Source organism: Salmo salar, chromosome ssa12 (assembly GCF_905237065.1).
Source record: "Salmo salar chromosome ssa12, Ssal_v3.1, whole genome shotgun sequence".
NCBI classification, from domain to species: Eukaryota; Metazoa; Chordata; class Actinopteri; order Salmoniformes; family Salmonidae; genus Salmo; species Salmo salar.
The window spans coordinates 99,957,525-99,981,050 of NC_059453.1; the positions used below are offsets into that span (position 1 = coordinate 99,957,525).

Consider the following 23,526-nt stretch of genomic DNA (forward strand, 5'->3'; position numbering starts at 1 on the left):
TACCATAACCCCACCTCCACCATGGGGCCCATACCATAACCCCACCTCCACCATGGGCCCCATACCATAACCCCACCTCCACCATGGGGCCCATTCCATAACCCCACCTCCACCATGGGGCCCATACCATAACCCCACCTCCACCATGGGCCCCATACCATAACCCCACCTCCACCATGGGCCCCATACCATAACCCCACCTCCACCATGGGGCCCATACCATAACCCCACCTCCACCATGGGGCCCATACCATAACCCCACCTCCACCATGGGGCCCATACCATAACCCCACCTCCACCATGGGGCTCATACCATAACCCCACCTCCACCATGGGGCCCATACCATAACCCCACCACCACCATGGGGCCCATACCATAACCCCACCTCCACCATGGGGCACTCTGTTCACAACGTTGACGTCAACAAACCGCTCGCCCACACGACGCCATACTGCCAGGTACAATTGAAACCGGGATTCATCTGTGAAGAGCACACGTCTCAAGTGTGCCAGTGGCCATCGAAGGTGAGCATTTGAAGTCTGTTACAACGCTGAATCGGTGAGTACGCAGAAGAGCTTCCCTGAGACGGTTTCTGACAGTTTGTGCAGAAATCTTTGGTTGTGTAAAATCAGTTTCATCAGCTGTCCGGGTGGCTGGTCTCAGACGATCCCCACAGGTGAAGAAGACAGAAGTGGAAGTCCTGGTTGGTTACACCTGGCCTGGTTACACCTGGCCTGGTTACACCTGGCCTGGTTACACCTGGTCTGGTTACACCTGGTCTGCGGTACTAAGGACGGTTGGACGTACTGCCAAATTCTCTAAAAAGAAGTTGGAGGCGGCTTATGGTTGAGAAATTAACATTCAATAATCTGGCAACAGTTCTGGTGAACATTCCGGCAGTCAGCATACCAATTGCACGCTCCCTCAAAACGTGAGACATCTATGGCATTGTGTTGTGTGACAAAATTACACATTTTAGAGTAGCCTTTTATTGTCCCCAGCACAAGGTGCACCTGTGTAATAATCATGCTGTTTAATCAGCTTCTTGATATGCCACAACTGTCAGATGGATGGATTATCTTGGCAAAGGAGATATGCTCACTAAACAAGGACGTAAACAAATTTGTGTGCAAAATTTGAGAGAAAAAAGCTTTTTGCGCATATGGAAAAGTTCAGCTCATTAAACATGGGACCAACACTTTACATGTTGTGTTTATATTGTTGTTCAGTGTAGATGGGCTCTGATAACATACAGGAACCATACGCTTTAATCTTAAATGATTTGGTGCAACTGTTTGATAAGGGGAACAAAGTGATGCGATTCGGTTCTATGCACTTTTTTTTTGCATTTACATTCATTTCCCATTTAAAATGATCCTCATAGAGCAGACTGAGTATCTACCACCCCACTATCAGATTATGGATGGGGGAATTGTATGCTTTTTGTCCCCCCACTTTAACTGAAATCCCCCTCACCTACTGATTACGTTGTCATTTTATTCCAGATCACCCACTGATTAAATTGTCATTGTTCCAGCAGTTTTTTTGGGGAGCCAGTGCCATGTCAATATTAAATCTTCAGAAATTAGCACGGCATTTAGCTTCTCCCGCTCCGACCAATGAATGAGACTATGCGCATCATTTGGTAACAATGACCCAGCAAATTACATTGGTTGCCTCTCTATTACAGTTTAAACTGGTTTAGCCTGCAGAGACATGATACCAGCTGACCCAGGCCAAAGAGATTATAGCTGTAGTTTAAACTGGTTTAGCCTGCAGAGACATGATACCAGCTGACCCAGGCCAAAGAGATTACAGCTGTAGTTTAAACTGGTTTAGCCTGCAGAGACATGATACCAGCTGACCCAGGCCAAAGAGATTACAGCTGTAGTTTAAACTGGTTTAGCCTGCAGAGACATGATACCAGCTGACCCAGGCCAAAGAGATTACAGCTGTAGTTTAAACTGGTTTAGCCTGCAGAGACATGATACCAGCTGACCCAGGCCAACGAGACTACAGCTGTACTTTAAACTGGTTTAGCCTGCAGAGACATGATATCAGCTGACCCAGGCCAACGAGATTACAGCTGAAACTAACACTGTGCCAGGCTATATCTGGTATGTTCACAGGGTGGTGCTGCTGGTCAGAATGGAGCTTATCCATCTATAGATGTTGCATTGTCACATACACTGGATAGGTGCAGTGAAAGGTGTTGTTGTACAGGGTCAGCCATAGTAGTATGATAGGTGTTGTTTTACAGGGTCAGCCATAGTAGTATGATAGGTGTTGTTGTACAGGGTCAGCCATAGTAGTATGATAGGTGTTGTTGTACAGGGTCAGCCATAGTAGTATGATAGGTGTTGTTGTACAGGGTCAGCCATAGTAGTATGATAGGTGTTGTTGTACAGGGTCAGCCATAGTAGTATGATAGGTGTTGTTTTACAGGGTCAGCCATAGTAGTATGATAGGTGTTGTTGTACAGGGTCAGCCATAGTAGTATGATAGGTGTTGTTGTACAGGGTCAGCCATAGTAGTATGATAGGTGTTGTTGTACAGGGTCAGCCATAGTAGTATGATAGGTGTTGTTGTACAGGGTCAGCCATAGTAGTATGATAGGTGTTGTTTTACAGGGTCAGCCATAGTAGTACGATAGCTGCAGTGTAATGTGTTGTTGTACAGGGTCAGCCATAGTAGTATGATAGGTGTTGTTTTCAGGGTCAGCCATAGTAGGACGATAGCTGCAGTGTAATGTGTTGTTTTTCAGGGTCAGCCATAGTAGGACGGCACAAATTAGGATTAAGTGCCTTGCTCAGGGGCACAGACAGATCATTCTAACCAGCAACCTTTTGGTTCCACGCCCCAAAGCTCTAACCACTATGGCCCCACTAGGCTACCTGCTGACTCATGTTGAACCAAAAGCTTCCCTTACCTTTGAGTCTGTCAGGATTGGCAAGGCGGTCTCCTGCTGCTGTCTGGCTGTTCTGCAGGTGGGCATCTATCACCTCTGACAAAGACATGGAGATTCCATTACTAACATAGTACGACCAGGCTCCTACCACTACATACCAGGCTCCTACCACTACATACCAGGCTCCTACCACTACATACCAGGCTCCTACCACTACATACCAGGCTCCTACCACTACATACCAGGCTCATACCAGGCTCCTACCACTACATACCAGGCTCCTACCACTACATACCAGGCTCATACCAGGCTCATACCACTACATACCAGGCTCATACCACTACATACCAGGCTCCTACCACTACATACCAGGCTCCTACCACTACATACCAGGCTCCTACCACTACATACCAGGCTCATACCACTACATACCAGGCTCATACCAGGCTCATACCACTACATACCAGGCTCCTACCACTACATACCAGGCTCCTACCACTACATACCAGGCTCATACCACTACATACCAGGCTCATACCACTACATACCAGGCTCCTACCACTACATACCAGGCTCCTACCACTACATACCAGGCTCATACCACTACATACCAGGCTCATACCAGGCTCATACCACTACATACCAGGCTCCTACCACTACATACCAGGCTCCTACCACTACATACCAGGCTCCTACCACTACATACCAGGCTCATACCACTACATACCAGGCTCCTACCACTACATACCAGGCTCATACCACTACATACCAGGCTCATACCAGGCTCATACCACTACATACCAGGCTCCTACCACTACATACCAGGCTCCTACCACTACATACCAGGCTCCTACCACTACATACCAGGCTCATACCAGGCTCCTACCACTACATACCAGGCTCCTACCACTACATACCAGGCTCCTACCACTACATACCAGGCTCCTACCACTACATACCAGGCTCCTACCACTACATACCAGGCTCATACCAGGCTCATACCACTACATACCAGGCTCCTACCACTACATACCAGGCTCCTACCACTACATACCAGGCTCATACCACTACATACCAGGCTCATACCACTACATACCAGGCTCCTACCACTACATACCAGGCTCCTACCACTACATACCAGGCTCCTACCACTACATACCAGGCTCCTACCACTACATACCATTCTCCTACCACTACATACCAGGCTCCTACCACTACATACCAGGCTCCTACCACTACATACCAGGCTCCTACCACTACATACCAGGCTCCTACCAGGCTCATACCACTACATACCAGGCTCATACCACTACATACCAGGCTCCTACCACTACATACCAGGCTCCTACCACTACATACCAGGCTCAAACCACTACATACCAGGCTCCTACCACTACATACCAGGCTCCTACCACTACATACCAGGCTCCTACCACTACATACCAGGTTCCTACCACTACATACCAGGCTCCTACCACTACATACCAGGCTCCTACCACTACATACCAGGCTCCTACCACTACATACCAGGCTCCTACCACTACATACCAGGCTCCTACCACTACATACCAGGTTCCTACCACTACATACCAGGCTCCTACCACTACATACCAGGCTCCTACCACTACATACCAGGCTCCTACCACTACATACCAGGCTCCTACCACTACATACCAGGCTCCTACCACTACATACCAGGCTCCTACCAGGCTCATACCACTACATACCAGGCTCCTACCACTACATACCAGGCTCCTACCACTACATACCAGGCTCCTACCACTACATACCAGGCTCCTACCACTACATACCAGGCTCCAACCACTACATACCAGGCTCCTACCACTACATACCAGGCTCCTACCACTACATACCAGGCTCCTACCACTACATACCAGGCTCCTACCACTACATACCAGGCTCCTACCACTACATACCAGGCTCCTACCACTACATACCAGGCTCCTACCACTACATACCAGGCTCCTACCACTACATACCAGGCTCCTACCACTACATACCAGGCTCATACCAGGCTCCTACCACCACATACCAGGCTCCTACCACTACATACCAGGCTCATACCAGGCTCCTACCACTACATACCAGTGGGAACGACCAGGCTCATACCACTGCAAACCAAGGCATGCCGCCCCTCAAATTGGGTCTCATGCAGGTCTCTGAAAGGTAAGAGAACTGAAATATTGACCCTTCATCAGACGATAATAAACCCGTTGTCATTGTTTCAAGCACCTTGGCCTGGATATCATCCAGCTGGTTCCCAATTGGCTACCTGTCCAGGTTATTTCTGGATTGGCCAGAATAGGACTAGACTTCACCTTGGTGTACGTAATGGCTCAGGGGGTCGCGGGCCTTTTAATCAGAGATCAGCTGTGTTTGGATCATCAGAGCTGATTGATGACTCAGTGGAGGATATGATCTGCATTACTTCATGGAACATCTCCAGTCAAACCACGTCTTCACCGTGGCAGTTTAACATCGACCCCCAGACGTCTTCACCGTGGCAGTTTAACATCGACCCCCAGACGTCTCCACCGTGGCAGTTTAACATCGACCCCCAGACGTCTTCACCGTGGCAGTTTAACATCGACCCCCAGACGTCTCCACCGTGGCAGTTTAACATCGACCCCCAGACGTCTCCACCGTGGCAGTTTAACATCGACCCCCAGACGTCTTCACCGTGGCAGTTTAACATCGACCCCAGACGTCTCCACCGTGGCAGTTTAACATCGACCCCCAGACGTCTTCACCGTGGCAGTTTAACATCGACCCCCAGACGTCTTCACCGTGGCAGTTTAACATCGACCCCCAGACGTCTCCACCGTGGCAGTTTAACATCGACCCCCAGACGTCTTCACCGTGGCAGTTTAACATCGACCCCCAGACGTCTTCACCGTGGCAGTTTAACATCGACCCCCAGACGTCTTCACCGTGGCAGTTTAACATCGACCCCCAGACGTCTTCACCGTGGCAGTTTAACATCGACCCCCAGACAACTCCTCTAGACATGTTGACTCAGCCATATATACAGGCATCCTATTATGAGAGTTGACTCAGCCATAACGACTGGCATCCTATTATGAGAGTTGACTCAGCCATATATACAGGCATCCTATTATGAGAGTTGACTCAGCCATATATACAGGCATCCTATTATGAGAGTTGACTCAGCCATATATACAGGCATCCTATTATGAGAGTTGACTCAGCCATATACACAGGCATCCTATTATGAGAGTTGACTCAGCCATATATACAGGCATCCTATTATGAGAGTTGACTCAGCCATATATACAGGCATCCTATTATGAGAGTTGACTCAGCCATATATACAGGCATCCTATTATGAGAGTTGACTCAGCCATATATACAGGCATCCTATTATGAGAGTTGACTCAGCCATATATACAGGCATCCTATTATGAGAGTTGACTCAGCCATATATACAGGCATCCTATTATGAGAGTTGACTCAGCCATATATACAGGCATCCTATTATGAGAGTTGACTCAGCCATATATACAGGCATCCTATTATGAGAGTTGACTCAGCCATATATACAGGCATCCTATTATGAGAGTTGACTCAGCCATATATACAGGCATCCTATTATGAGAGTTGACTCAGCCATATATACAGGCATCCTATTATGAGAGTTGACTCAGCCATATATACAGGCATCCTATTATGAGAGTTGACTCAGCCATATATACAGGCATCCTATTATGAGAGTTGACTCAGCCATATATACAGGCATCCTATTATGAGAGTTGACTCAGCCATATATACAGGCATCCTATTATGAGAGTTGACTCAGCCATATATACAGGCATCCTATTATGAGAGTTGACTCAGCCATATATACAGGCATCCTATTATGAGAGTTGACTCAGCCATATATACAGGCATCCTATTATGAGAGTTGACTCAGCCATATATACAGGCATCCTATTATGAGAGTTGACTCAGCCATATATACAGGCATCCTATTATGAGAGTTGACTCAGCCATATATACAGGCATCCTATTATGAGAGTTGACTCAGCCATATATACAGGCATCCTATTATGAGAGTTGACTCAGCCATATATACAGGCATCCTATTATGAGAGTTGACTCAGCCATATATACAGGCATCCTATTATGAGAGTTGACTCAGCCATATACACAGGCATCCTATTATGAGAGTTGATTCTGAAAAGACTCCTTCACTTGTTCCACATTTTGTTACGTTACAGCCTTATTCTAAAATGGAATAAGACAAATATTCAATCTTCACACATTAGTCCATAATGACAAAGCAAAAACAGGTTTAGAAATGATTAGGTTTATTATTCAGACCCTTTACTCAGGACCTCAGACTGGGGAGAAGGTTCACCTTCCAACAGGACAACGACCCTAAGCGTGTGCTTAGTCAAGACAACGCAGGAGTGGCTTCGGGACAAGTCTCTGAATGTCCATGAGTGGCCCAGCCAGAGCCCAGACTTGAACCCGAACTAAGATCTCTGAAGAGAGCTGAGAATTGCAGTTCAGCGACGCTCCCCATCCAAACCGACAGAGGTTGAGAGGATCTGCAGAGAAGAATGGGAGAAACTGCCCAAATACAGGTGTGTCAAGCTTGTAGCGTCATACCCAAGAAGACTCGAGGCTGTAATGGCTGCCAAAGGTGCTTCAACAAAGTACTGAGTTAAGGGTCTGAATACTTATGCAAAGGTAATTTCTGTTTGTTTATTTTTAATACATCTGCAAAATATTAAAAAAAATCTGTTTTTGCTTCGTCATTATGGGGTATTGTGATGTCATTATGGGGTATTGTGACGTCATTATGGGGTATTGTGACGTCATTATGGGGTATTGTGACGTCATTATGGGGTATTGTGATGTCATTATGGGGTATTGTGATGTCATTATGGGGTATTGTGATGTCATTATGGGGTATTGTGATGTCATTATGGGGTATTGTGATGTCATTATGGGGTATTGTGACGTCATTATGGGGTATTGTGACGTCATTATGGGGTATTGTGATGTCATTATGGGGTATTGTGACGTCATTATGGGGTATTGTGACGTCATTATGGGGTATTGTGATGTCATTATGGGGTATTGTGATGTCATTATGGGGTATTGTGACGTCATCACATTATGGGGTATTGTGATGTCATTATGGGGTATTGTGATGTCATTATGGGGTATTGTGATGTCATTATTGGGTATTGTGACGTCATTATTGGGTATTGTGTATAGATTAATGAGGGGAAAAACGTAACAAAAAGTGGAAAAAGTCCAGTTTCTTTATATTCACTATTTTCTACATTGTAGAACAGACCAGCAGAATACAGTACCCCGGTCTAGACCAGCAGAACCCTATATTAGTATACAGTACCCCGGTCTAGACCAGCAGAACCCTATATTAGTATGCAGTACCCCGGTCTAGACCAGCAGAACCCTATATTAGTATACAGTACCCCGGTCTAGACCAGCAGAACCCTATATTAGTATACAGTACCCCGGTCTAGACCAGCAGAACCCTATATTAGTATACAGTACCCCGGCCTAGACCAGCAGAACCTATATTAGTATACAGTACCCCGGTCTAGACCAGCAGAACCCTATATTAGTATACAGTACCCCGGTCTAGACCAGCAGAACCCTATATTAGTATACAGTACCCCGGTCTAGACCAGCAGAACCCTATATTAGTATACAGTACCCCGGTCTAGACCAGCAGAACCCTATATTAGTATACAGTACCCCGGTCTAGACCAGCAGAACCCTATATTAGTATACAGTACCCCGGTCTAGACCAGCAGAACCCTATATTAGTATACAGTACCCCGGTCTAGACCAGCAGAACCCTATATTAGTATACAGTACCCCGGTCTAGACCAGCAGAACCCTATATTAGTATACAGTACCCCGGTCTAGACCAGCAGAACCCTATATTAGTATACAGTACCCCGGCCTAGACCAGCAGAACCCTATATTAGTATACAGTACCCCAGTCTAGACCAGCAGAACCCTATATTAGTATACAGTACCCCGGTCTAGACCAGCAGAACCCTATATTAGTATACAGTACCCCGGCCTAGACCAGCAGAACCTATATTAGTATACAGTACCCCGGTCTAGACCAGCAGAACCCTATATTAGTATACAGTACCCCGGTCTAGACCAGCAGAACCCTATATTAGTATACAGTACCCCAGTCTAGACCAGCAGAACCTATATTTGTATGCAATACTCAACAAAAATCAATGTAACATGCAACAATTTCAACGATTTTACAATACATACCAGTGAATTGAAATAAACATATATTAGGCCCTAATCTATAGATTTGACATGACTGAGCAGGGACGCAGCCATAGGCACACCCCTTGGGAGCCAGGCCCAGCCAATCAGAACCAGTTTCTCGAAGCAAAGGGCTTTATTCCCCCCACCAGACGATCCCGCAGGTTTAGAAGCCAGACGTGGAGGTCCTGGGCTGACGTGGCCACACGTGGTCAGCGGAACTGAGGCCGGTTGGACGTACTGCTACATTTTCTAAAACAATGTTGGAGGCGGCTTATGGTAGAGAAATGAACAAATTCTCTTGCAACAGCTCTGGTGGACATTCCTTCAGTCAGCATGCCATTTGCACGCTCCCTCAACTTGAGACATCTGTGGCATTGTGGTGTAAAAACTGCACATTTTAGAGTGGCCTTCTATTGTCCCCAGCACAAGGTGCACCTGTGTAATGATCACGCTGTTAAATTAGCTTCTGGATATGCCACAGGTGGATGGATTATCTTGGCAAAGGAGACATGTTCACTAACAGGAACGTAAACAAATTTGTAACCAAAGGTTTTTGTGCTACTGCAAAATTAATGGGATCTTTTATTTCAGCTCATGTATCCTACTGCCCATCCCATACAGTATCGTGGTTAGTCCTACTGCATATCCCATACAGTATCATGGTTAGTCCTACTGCATATCCCATACAGTATCATGGTTACTCCTACTGCATATCCCATACAGTATCGTGGTTACTGCTACTGCCCATCCCATACAGTATCGTGGTTACTGCTACTGCCCATCCCATACAGTATCATGGTTAGTCCTACTGCATATCCCATACAGTATCGTGGTTAGTCCTACTGCACACCCCATACAGTATCATGGTTAGTCCTACTGCATATCCCATACAGTATCGTGGTTAGTCCTACTGCACACCCCATACAGTATCATGGTTAGTCCTACTGCATATCCCATACAGTATCGTGGTTAGTCCTACTGCATATCCCATACAGTATCATGGTTAGTCCTACTGCATATCCCATACAGTATCGTGGTTAGTCCTACTGCACATCCCATACAGTATCATGGTTACTCCTACTGCATATCCCATACAGTATCATGGTTAGTCCTACTGCATATCCCATACAGTATCGTGGTTAGTCCTACTGCATATCCCATACAGTATCATGGTTAGTCCTACTGCATATCCCATACAGTATCGTGGTTAGTCCTACTGCACATCCCATACAGTATCATGGTTAGTCCTACTGCACACCCCATACAGTATCATGGTTAGTCCTACTGCACACCCCATACAGTATCATGGTTAGTCCTACTGCACACCCCATACAGTATCATGGTTAGTCCTACTGCATATCCCATACAGTATCGTGGTTAGTCCTACTGCATATCCCATACAGTATCATGGTTAGTCCTACTGCCCATCCCATACAGTATCATGGTTAGTCCTACTGCATATGCCATACAGTATCGTGGTTAGTCCTACTGCATATCCCATACAGTATCATGGTTACTGCTACTGCATATCCCATACAGTATCGTGGTTACTGCTACTGCATATCCCATACAGTATCGTGGTTACTGCTACTGCCCATCCCATACAGTATCATGGTTACTCCTACTGCATATCCCATACAGTATCGTGGTTAGTCCTACTGCATATCCCATACAGTATCGTGGTTACTGCTACTGCATATCCCATACAGTATCGTGGTTAGTCCTACTGCATATCCCATACAGTATCGTGGTTACTCCTACTGCATATCCCATACACTATCGTGGTTAATCCTACTGCATATCCCATACAGTATCGTGGTTACTCCTACTGCATATCCCATACAGTATCGTGGTTACTGCTACTGCCCATCCCATACAGTATCATGGTTAGTCCTACTGCACATCCCATACAGTATCGTGGTTAGTCCTACTGCATATCCCATACAGTATCGTGGTTAGTCCTACTGCACACCCCATACAGTATCATGGTTAGTCCTACTGCATATCCCATACAGTATCGTGGTTAGTCCTACTGCATATCCCATACAGTATCATGGTTAGTCCTACTGCACATCCCATACAGTATCGTGGTTAGTCCTACTGCACATCCCATACAGTATCATGGTTAGTCCTACTGCACACCCCATACAGTATCATGGTTAGTCCTACTGCACACCCCATACAGTATCGTGGTTAGTCCTACTGCACACCCCATACAGTATCATGGTTAGTCCTACTGCATATCCCATACAGTATCGTGGTTAGTCCTACTGCATATCCCATACAGTATCATGGTTAGTCCTACTGCCCATCCCATACAGTATCATGGTTAGTCCTACTGCATATGCCATACAGTATCGTGGTTAGTCCTACTGCATATCCCATACAGTATCATGGTTACTGCTACTGCATATCCCATACAGTATCGTGGTTACTCCTACTGCATATCCCATACAGTATCGTGGTTACTGCTACTGCCCATCCCATACAGTATCATGGTTACTCCTACTGCATATCCCATACAGTATCGTGGTTACTCCTACTGCATATCCCATACACTATCGTGGTTAATCCTACTGCATATCCCATACAGTATCGTGGTTACTCCTACTGCATATCCCATACAGTATCGTGGTTACTGCTACTGCCCATCCCATACAGTATCATGGTTAGTCCTACTGCACATCCCATACAGTATCGTGGTTAGTCCTACTGCATATCCCATACAGTATCGTGGTTAGTCCTACTGCATATCCCATACAGTATCATGGTTAGTCCTACTGCACACCCCATACAGTATCATGGTTAGTCCTACTGCACACCCCATACAGTATCATGGTTAGTCCTACTGCACACCCCATACAGTATCATGGTTAGTCCTACTGCATATCCCATACAGTATCGTGGTTAGTCCTACTGCATATCCCATACAGTATCGTGGTTAGTCCTACTGCATATCCCATACAGTATCATGGTTAGTCCTACTGCATATCCCATACAGTATCATGGTTAGTCCTACTGCACACCCCATACAGTATCATGGTTAGTCCTACTGCACACCCCATACAGTATCATGGTTAGTCCTACTGCACACCCCATACAGTATCATGGTTAGTCCTACTGCATATCCCATACAGTATCGTGGTTAGTCCTACTGCATATCCCATACAGTATCGTGGTTAGTCCTACTGCATATCCCATACAGTATCATGGTTACTGCTACTGCATATCCCATACAGTATCGTGGTTACTCCTACTGCATATCCCATACAGTATCGTGGTTACTGCTACTGCCCATCCCATACAGTATCATGGTTACTCCTACTGCATATCCCATACAGTATCGTGGTTAATCCTACTGCATATCCCATACAGTATCGTGGTTACTGCTACTGCATATCCCATACAGTATCGTGGTTAGTCCTACTGCATATCCCATACAGTATCGTGGTTACTACTACTGCATATCCCATACAGTATCGTGGTTACTCCTACTGCATATCCCATACAGTATCGTGGTTATTCCTACTGCCCATCCCATACAGTATCATGGTTAATCCTACTGCATATCCCATACAGTATCGTGGTTAGTCCTACTGCATATCCCATACAGTATCGTGGTTACTCCTACTGCATATCCATAAGTGGTAATAACTGCATATCCCATACAGTATCGTGGTTACTCCTACTGCATATCCCATACAGTATCGTGGTTACTGCTACTGCCCATCCCATACAGTATCATGGTTAGTCCTACTGCACACCCCATACAGTATCATGGTTAGTCCTACTGCACACCCCATACAGTATCATGGTTAGTCCTACTGCACACCCCATACAGTATCGTGGTTAGTGCTACTGCATATCCCATACAGTATCATGGTTACTGCTACTGCATATCCCATACAGTATCGTGGTTACTCCTACTGCATATCCCATACAGTATCGTGGTTACTGCTACTGCCCATCCCATACAGTATCATGGTTACTCCTACTGCATATCCCATACAGTATCATGGTTAGTCCTACTGCATATCCCATACAGTATCCTGGTTAGTCCTACTGCATATCCCATACAGTATCCTGGTTAGTCCTACTGCATATCCCATACAGTATCGTGGTTACTCCTACTGCCCATCCCATACAGTATCATGGTTACTCCTACTGCATATCCCATACAGTATCAGATCTCCCAACACAGAAACACAGAGCCTGGGTACAGCAGGATTCTTACATGCTTGATAAACAACCAATATCTACAGTAACCAGCAGCCAGCTACTGTTCACACAGAACACAAGAAGCAAGATTGACGGAAACGGACGTCGGGACGGAACAAAGAAGAACAAGCAACGGAAGAAAAGATGAGTTATGCAAGGTAACTGATAGACCCAGACCGCCGGCCCACCCAGACCGCCGCCCCACCCAGACCGCCGCCGGCCCACCCAGACCGCCGCCGGCCCACCCAAACCGCCGCCGGCCCACCCAAACCGCCGGCCCACCCAGACCGCCGCCCCACCCAGACCGCCGCCCCACCCAGACCGCCGGCCCACCCAGACGACCGCCCGGCCCACCCAGACCGCCCGGCCCACCCAGACCGCCGCCCCACCCAGACCGCCCGGCCGCCGCCCACCCAGACCGCCGGCCCACCCAGACCGCCGGCCCACCCAGACCGCCGCCCGGCCCACCCAGACCGCCGCCGCCCCACCCAGACCGCCGCCCCACCCAGACCGCCAGCCGCCGGCCCACCCAGACCGCCGCCCCACCCAGACCGCCGCCCCACCCAGACCGCCGCCCCACCCAGACCGCCGGCCCCACCCAGACCGCCGGCCCACCCAGACCGCCGACCGCCGGCCCACCCAGACCGCCGGCCCACCCAGACCGCCGGCCCACCCAGACCGCCGGCCCACCCAGACCGCCGCCCCACCCAGACCGCTGGCCCACCCAGACCGCCGGCCCACCTAAACTGTTGTTGTCCTTGATGCTTTTCTCCTGCAGCTGTTCTAAACCAACTGGAAACAACGACAACAGATTAGAGAGGATGTGGAGTGACTAAAACAAGCCAATCCTAGATCACCGTTTCCCCTGCTGGGATTGGTTAGGGAAAACTCTTCCCCACACAGTGACATTTCAGCGGTCATAAATCAAGAGGAGATTTAACCCATAACCCATGGCATCTTTCATGACTACGCAGCAAAGGTCTGCAGCACCAGTGTGTGTGTGTGTTATATTACCTTGCAGGGCAGTGAGGCGTTCGTTAGAGAAGTCGTTATCAGCCTGTAAGGCCTCGATACGGGCCTGCAGAGCCTGCTCCTTCTCCTCCAGCTCATCAATACAGAGCTGGAGTTCCTTCTTCTCCAGCTGACCCTTCTGATTCAACTCCTCCCGACGACCCTCCGCCAGCTACACACGGGCACAGGAACAAACACACACACACACGAAATTATGCTATGGGTACTTTTTGGTTGGGGTGGTCACTAAAATAGCAATATCACTCAGCTCTGCCACATCAAGTCAAGGCTTATTCCACATCCCCAAACCCTGGCACTTTTCTCAAGGAATCTTTACTCCATTTCCTGGATCCTATCTCCTCGCCTCTTTCTCCAAAACCCATGGGAGAAGATCATAGGGGAAGGACCCTGTACCTTCTCTCCAGTACAGGTGAGAAGGAGGCGAGGAGATAGGAAGAGAGGAATAAAGCTAATTGAGATAGAGGCCTCTGACCACTACCTTTATCTTGTCAGTGAGGTCCTTGATCTCGTTGATGGCTCCGTTGTATTTATTAGCCAGTTCTCTGAGCTCCTCATGGTTCCTCTCCTTCATCTCCTTCAGGTGGGAACACTCATCCTCCGTGTTACTGAGAGATCTCTGGAGGAATCACATCAGATACACAACACATTCATTCATCTCCTTCAGGTGGGAACACTCATCCTCCGTGTTACTGAGAGATCTCTGGAGGAATCACATCAGATACACAACACATTCATTCATCTCCTTCAGGTGGGAACACTCATCCTCCGTGTTACTGAGAGATCTCTGGAGGAATCACATCAGATACACAACACATTCATTCATCTCCTTCAGGTGGGAACACTCATCCTCCGTGTTACTGAGAGATCTCTGGAGGAATCACATCAGATACACAACACATTCATTCATCTCCTTCAGGTGGGAACACTCATCCTCCGTGTTACTGAGAGATCTCTGGAGGAATCACATCAGATACACAACACATTCATTCATCTCCTTCAGGTGGGAACACTCATCCTCCGTGTTACTGAGAGATCTCTGGAGGAATCACATCAGATACACAACACATTCATTCATCTCCTTCAGGTGGGAACACTCATCCTCCGTGTTACTGAGAGATCTCTGGAGGAATCACATCAGATACACAACACATTCATTCATCTCCTTCAGGTGGGAACACTCATCCTCCGTGTTACTGAGGCTTCGCTAAAAGGAAAAAAAATCATAAATATGGAACTCCACCCAGCAGTCAGTCAGCCAGGACAAGCTTAATCATGTTTTTAACCACTCCACCCAGCAGTCAGTCAGCCAGGACAAGCTTAATCATGTATTTAACCACTCCACCCAACAGTCAGCCAGGACAAGCTTAATCATGTATTTAACCACTCCACCCAGCAGTCAGTCAGCCAGGACAAGCTTAATCATGTATTTAACCACTCCACCCAACAGTCAGCCAGGACAAGCTTAATCATGTATTTAACCACTCCACCCAGCAGTCAGTCAGCCAGGACAAGCTTAATCATGTATTTAACCACTCCACCCAACAGTCAGCCAGGACAAGCTTAAACATGTATTTAACCACTCCACCCAGCAGTCAGTCAGCCAGGACAAACTTAATCATGTTTTTAACCACTCCACCCAGCAGTCAGTCAGCCAGGACAAGCTTAATCATGTATTTATCCACTCCACCCAGCAGTCAGTCAGCCAGGACAAGCTTAATCATGTATTTAACCACTCCACCCAGCAGTCAGCCAGCCAGGACAAGCTTAATCATGTATTTAACCACTCCACCCAGCAGTCAGTCAGCCAGGACAAGCTTAATCATGTATTTAACCACTCCACCCAGCAGTCAGTCAGCCAGGACAAGCTTAATCATGTATTTAACCACTCCACCCAGCAGTCAGTCAGCCAGGACAAGCTTAATCATGTATTTAACCACTCCACCCAGCAGTCAGCCAGGACAAGCTTTATCATGTATTTAACCACTCCACCCAGCAGTCAGTCAGCCAGGACAAGCTTAATCATGTATTTAACCACTCCACCCAGCAGTCAGTCAGCCAGGACAAGCTTAATCATGTATTTAACCACTCCACCCAACAGTCAGCCAGGACAAGCTTAATCATGTATTTAACCACTCCACCCAGCAGTCAGTCAGCCAGGACAAACTTAATCATGTTTTTAACCACTCCACCCAGCAGTCAGTCAGCCAGGACAAGCTTAATCATGTATTTATCCACTCCACCCAGCAGTCAGTCAGCCAGGACAAGCTTAATCATGTATTTAACCACTCCACCCAGCAGTCAGTCAGCCAGGACAAGCTTAATCATGTATTTAACCACTCCACCCAGCAGTCAGCCAGCCAGGACAAGCTTAATCATGTATTTAACCACTCCACCCAGCAGTCAGCCAGCCAGGACAAGCTTAATCATGTATTTAACCACTCCACCCAGCAGTCAGCCAGGACAAGCTTAATCATGTTTTTAACCACTCCACCCAGCAGTCAGTCAGCCAGGACAAGCTTAATCATGTATTTAACCACTCCACCCAGCAGTCAGCCAGGACAAGCTTAATCATGTATTTTACCATGTCTAATAGACAAATGTTGGAAAATGTTTAGCAACGTTGTGCTGTACTGAACAGGCCCCAGCCAGGTATGAAGGTCTGTCTCACCTCGTCCTCTGACAGCTTCCTGACCAGCTCTACACCTAGTCTCAAATCTACCCCTATCCAGTTCATTTTGGAACATTGCTGTGGGCACAGCCAAACAACGGAAGCAATGGATTCGACTTTACTTCCTTACTGCAGTGGCAGTGGCAAACTTACCAGAGTCAATTATTAGAAAGAGTCAACTTCTAGATTATAAAGGGTCAAATATACAAGTCTAAGTGTAATTTTATATTAATTGAATTGAAGTTGGCATGAAAAAGTTTTGAGTTTATGCCGCGACCGTTAGTGGTAGATGGTGGCATTCTGTCTCTGCGCCACACTATCACAAGGGGGAGTTAGAACGCTGATCTATCAGTAGTCTAAACTGTGGCACAAATGATCTTTTCATAAATTAATGGAGGTGTTTTCAGTCTGAGAATCTCTCTTCTGGCACTAGAGTCCTGCATCAGGCAACAATAACAAACTGTCGGTGGTCCTGGAATTAAGACAGAGCTTGGGTAAATACAAATAGGGGAATGTCACTTGACATGTGGACTGACGATTTTTGAAAAATAGGCACAGTGTGCTTTTGGTTTCTCTCCCACTAAAAACAGAAAGAAATCATTCTAAATAACAAACTGTCTGTATTTACCACAGAGTGAAAGAGTGATAGCCCCTCTATATAAAGTGAGTTTCTGAAACACGGTGTCCTTCTTTGCTGACTTGAAGAAGAAACTGAATGAAAGAGTCCAGCGAGGATTTGTCAGCATAAAGCAGAGTGACTCCATCAATCTTGGCTTTGGATCAAAATAATTAAGTACCAACATTCTTTCTGGTAGTCTTGAATAAAAAATGTTTCGACGAAGTTAATCTGCTCGTGTGTGTGTTCAATTATTTATTTGTGACATTGTGTTTACAATGAAGAATGTAAACAAAATAAATCTTATTCATAATGAATAATCAGATGCGTGTTGCAAGCTTTATTTCCCTTTTTTTGGGGTACTCATTTTATCTCCAGCATCACTCTCCACCTCATGGCCTCAAACTGCACCATTTTGTTTCACTCCGTCGCCCACACGCACTTTAAACATTTGGATAATAAAGCATTTAAAGGCCGACATTGGTTGATTTTAATACTTCTGGACAGCCAAATTTCTAACTCCAACCATAACTTTTTAACATTCCCAGAAGGCAGATTATTATAACCTACCGCAGGTCTAAAACCTGTGTGTTTAACCTTCTGAATGAATGATTATATTGAAGATAGAAGCCCATCTGTTATTATTATAGTATTAACCCTGCATTATAATTATATAAAAGCACCCTTAGATATTCCCTGTAAGGTTTTACATTTCTAAAATCAATATCACAAACCAGATTTGCCCCCATGGATATTAAATGTAGAATCCTTCAACCCTCTAAATGTAATTAGATCTACAGGGACATTTTATTGCACTGCAAGTATTTTCATTTAGAATCCGCCTCTTAAATCAGTTCCGAGAGCCTTGTCATTCCAATTATTATTGGATTATTCACCATGGCAACCACTTGTTAGGAAAAAATGTAAAATGATGTGCGTAATTAAAAAAAATTGTTGAATACAATAATATATTTGTACCACTAGATACAGTGTTTATTTACAGTAGTGATGACAGCTCGAGGCGTTTTGTTTTTCACAAGCGTAGCAGGCTGTGAATTCTGCAAACGACGTTTCCATGATGAGCCATTAGCAGGACAATAGACTCATCAACCTATACACGAGGACAGTCTAACAGCTCGGCTACTGTAGTCCCCAATTTACAATGTATTAAATACTCTAAAATGTATTCTACCAATAACACAGCGCAATGAGGAATGGCTACAATATCACAGTCCAATGAGGAATGGCTACAATATCACAGTCCAATGAGGAATGGCTACAATGTCACAGTCCATTGAGGAATGGCTACAATATCACAGTCCAATGAGGAATGGCTACAATGTCAAGCAACCATCCGGATCAGTCTGGGTCCGTTCTCACTAGGCCTGGTCACGCAACCATCCGGATCAGTCTGGGTCCGTTCTCACTAGGCCTGGTCACGCAACCATCCGGATCAGTCTGGGTCCGTTCTCACTAGGCCTGGTCACGCAACCATCCGGATCAGTCTGGGTCCGTTCTCACTAGGCCTGGTCACGCAACCATCCGGATCAGTCTGGGTCCGTTCTCACTAGGCCTGGTCACGCAACCATCCGGATCAGTCTGGGTCCGTTCTCACTAGGCCTGGTCACGCAACCATCCGGATCAGTCTGGGTCCGTTCTCACTAGGCCTGGTCACGCAACCATCCGGATCAGTCTGGGTCCGTTCTCACTAGGCCTGGTCACGCAACCATCCGGATCAGTCTGGGTCCGTTCTCACTAGGCCTGGTCACGCAACCATCCGGATCAGTCTGGGTCCGTTCTCACTAGGCCTGGTCACGCAACCATCCGGATCAGTCTGGGTCCGTTCTCACTAGGCCTGGTCACGCAACCATCCGGATCAGTCTGGGTCCGTTCTCACTAGGCCTGGTCACGCAACCATCCGGATCAGTCTGGGTCCGTTCTCACTAGGCCTGGTCACGCAACCATCCGGATCAGTCTGGGTCCGTTCTCACTAGGCCTGGTCACGCAACCATCCGGATCAGTCTGGGTCCGTTCTCACTAGGCCTGGTCACGCAACCATCCGGATCAGTCTGGGTCCGTTCTCCACAGTTCAGAAGGTCCAGAAAGCTACATTAGCAGGAAACTCATATGGTGTATTTTGTCAGGATGTAGGCCAGTGTTAACTATAGGAAAATACGGGCTTCTTCTTTCCAACTACCCGCCTGTTATTGCTGTAGCCTATTCTACATTCAGCGAGCAAGGGAAAGCATGCATCTCTCCTCCAATAGGCTGTTAGCATGGTAATTGCGCAACAGAACAATGAAGACAGACGCAGCCTATATCCTGGATAAGAAGCATATGCTACGCATATTATCCCAGAGTTCAAAAGCTCAATGTTTGGCTTAATACTGAAAATAATATATCCAGTCAATTTACACAGTGACAACAAAAAAAAACACTGATCAGATCATGAAATCCAAGGTAGCTCCACTACGTACTCTCCCCAGGCTGAGTGGTCTCCCTCCCAGGCCAAGGGGTCCAAGGTAGCTCCACTACGTACTCTCCCCAGGCTGAGTGGTCTCCCTCCCAGGCCAAGGGGTCCAAGGTAGCTCCACTACGTACTCTCCCCAGGCTGAGTGGTCTCCCTCCCAGGCCAAGGGGTCCAAGGTAGCTCCACTACGTACTCTCCCCAGGCTGAGTGGTCTCCCTCCCAGGCCAAGGGGTCCAAGGTAGCTCCACTACGTACTCTCCCCAGGCTGAGTGGTCTCCCTCCCAGGCCAAGGGGTCCAAGGTAGCTCCACTACGTACTCTCCCCAGGCTGAGTGGTCTCCCTCCCAGGCCAAGGGGTCCAAGGTAGCTCCACTACGTACTCTCCCCAGGCTGAGTGGTCTCCCTCCCAGACCCCAGGTTCAAGGTCCAAAAGCTACCATAATTTAGGGCCAACAAATGTATCCTACCCAGGCTACAAAAACAATGTACTGAAGAATGTTAGAATCATTTTGAAGTGAGTACAAAACTCTACTCTAGGCTGGAAACTGCAGTGAATAGCCCACGTCATTTGAATGAGTCCGGTGTTTTGAATGAGTCCGGTGTTTTTGAATGAGTCCGGTGTTTTTGAATGAGTCCGGTGTTTTTGAATGAGTCCGGTGTTTTTGAATGAGTCCGGTGTTTTTGAATGAGTCCGGTGTTTTTGAATGAGTCCGGTGTTTTTGAATGAGTCCGGTGTTTTTGAATGAGTCCGGTGTTTTGAATGAGTCCGGTGTTTTTGAATGAGTCCGGTGTTTTGAATGAGTCCGGTGTTTTGAATGAGTCCGGTGTTTTGAATGAGTCCGGTGTTTTGAATGAGTCCGGTGTTTTGAATGAGTCCGGTGTTTTTGAATGAGTCCGGTGTTTTTGAATGAGTCCGGTGTTTTTGAATGAGTCCGGTGTTTTTGAATGAGTCCGGTGTTTTTGAATGAGTCCGTGTTTTTGAATGAGTCCGGTGTTTTGAATGAGTCCGGTGTTTTTGAATGAGTCCGGTGTTTTTGAATGAGTCCGGTGTTTTGAATGAGTCCGGTGTTTTGAATGAGTCCGGTGTTTTGAATGAGTCCGGTGTTTTGAATGAGTCCGGTGTTTTGAATGAGTCCGGTGTTTTTGAATGAGTCCGGTGTTTTGAATGAGTCCGGTGTTTTTGAATGAGTCCGGTGTTTTTGAATGAGTCCGGTGTTTTTGAATGAGTCCGGTGTTTTTGAATGAGTCCGGTGTTTTTGAATGAGTCCGGTGTTTTGAATGCATATTCATTTAGAAATAAGTGCATCTAGATCGCCTGATTGGGCAACCAAATCGGACGGGTTATGGGGTTTTTCCTCAGCAGTTTAGCCTAAAAAAGGTCCAGGCACATCAGCAGGACAATAATACGGTGGATCAGCTAACAGAAACATGCTAATGCTGGGATTTCTAGAGGCGCATATTCATTAAAACAACGCATGAGCATGGAACAGGTTGTATCCGCTGTTTCCACGTTTGGCTTCCGTGCTTTAATAGCGCTAGAAAATGAGGTGGATTCAACAGGTAGGTCAGTCTCACCTCAACCTCTGACAGCTTCCTAGCCACCTCTATCTTCTCCTGTAGGACCCTCCTCAGGGACTCTTTGGCAGTAATCTCATAGTTGTGTTTGTCTTCCTGCAGAGTTACCAGCTCGTTACGCATCCCATCCTCCATTTGGTTCTGAAGAGAAAGAGAGGGAGAGAGAGAGGGAGAGAGAAAGAGAGGGAGAGAGAAAGAGAGGGAGAGAGAGAGAGAGAGAAAAAGAGAGGGAGAGAGAAAAAGAGAGGGAGAGAGAGAGAGAGAGAGAGAAAGAGAGAGAGAGAAAAGAGGGAGAGAGAGAGAGACGTCCCCTCAAAATAACTCTTAACCAAATACATGACAAAACATGCATGTCTATTAGTATGTCCATAGTTATACATGTCTATTAGTATGTCAAAGTCATACTATGAAATAACACATCATGTAGTTATGTAGTTTGGGGCGGCAGGTAGCCTAGTGGTTAGAGCGTTGGGCCAGTAACTGAAAGGTTGCTGGATCAAATCCCCGGGCTGACAAGGTACAAAATCTGTCACTCTTACAATTCCCGGTAGGCCGTCATTGTAAATAAGAATTTGTTTTTAACTGACTTGCCTAGTTAAATAAAAGGTAAAAAAATAAAAAATTAAATAAAAAAGGTGTTAAACAAAGAGATTCTTCAAAGTAGCCACCCTTTGCCTTGATGACAGCTTTGCACACTCTTGGCATTCTCTCAACCAGCTTCACCTAGAATATTTTTTCCAACAGTCTTGAAGGAGTTCCCACACATGCTGGCTTCTTCTCCTTCACTCCGCGGTCCAACTCATCCCAATTGGGTTGAGGTCAGGGGATTGTGGAGGCCTGGTCATCTGATGCAGCACTCCATCACTCTCCCTCTTGGTCAACTAACCCTTACACAGCCTGGAGGTGTGTTGGGTCATTATCCTGTTGAAAAACAAATGATAGTCCCACTAAGCACAGACCAGATGGGATGTCGTATCGCTGCAGAATGCTGTGGTAGCCATGCTGGTTAAGTGTGCCTTGAATTCTAAATAAATCACTGTCACCAGCAAAGCACCCCCACACCATCACACCTCCACCTCCATGCTTCACGGTGGGAACCACACATGTGGAGATCATCCGCTCACCTACTCTGTCTCTCACAAAGACACGGTGGTTGGAACCAAAAATCTTAAATTTGGACTCAACAGACCAAAGGACAGATTCCCACTGGTCTAATGTACGTTGCTCGTGTTTCTTGGCCCAAGCAAGTCTCTTCTTCTGATTGGTGTCCTTTAGTAGTGGTTTCTTTGCAGCATTTCAACCATGAAGGCCTGATTCACAGTTCTCTGAACAGTTGATGTTGAGATGTGTCTGTTACTTGAACTCTGAAGTGTTTATTTGGGCTGCATTTTCTGAGGCTGGTAACTCTAATGAACTTATCCTCTGCAGCAGAGTTAACTCTGGGTCTTCCTTTCCTGTGGCGGTCCTCATGAGAGACAGTTTCATCATAGCGCTTGATGGTTTTTGCAACTGCACTTGAATAAACTTTTCCTCAACACTTTTTTTGCTTACTACATGATTCCATATGTGTTATTTCATAGTTTTGATGTCTTCACTATTATTCTACAATGTAGAAAATAGTAAAAAAATAAAGAAAAACCCTTGAATGAGTAGGTGTGGCTACATTTTTGACAGAGGTACTGTACACTGCATTCGGAAAGTATTCAGACCCCTTGCCTATT

General features: G+C 46.5%; 1 protein-coding gene across 2 annotated transcripts in view; it reads right to left on the minus strand.

Annotated features, from left to right (window-relative positions):
• LOC106566258 (sarcolemmal membrane-associated protein) overlaps positions 1-23,526 on the minus strand; it is a 121,382-nt gene that overhangs the window by 39,343 nt on the left and 58,513 nt on the right. Inside the window, exons 8-11 of one of the 2 annotated variants that reach the window (XM_045691995.1) lie at positions 21,806-21,946; positions 14,956-15,093; positions 14,460-14,628; positions 2,931-3,005 (exon numbers count right to left, since the gene is read on the minus strand). In XM_045691995.1, coding sequence (XP_045547951.1) covers positions 2,931-3,005; positions 14,460-14,628; positions 14,956-15,093; positions 21,806-21,946 — 523 coding nt within the window. The remainder of the gene's footprint in view (positions 1-2,930; positions 3,006-14,459; positions 14,629-14,955; positions 15,094-21,805; positions 21,947-23,526) is intronic. The other variant, XM_045691996.1, reaches the window with a different exon arrangement.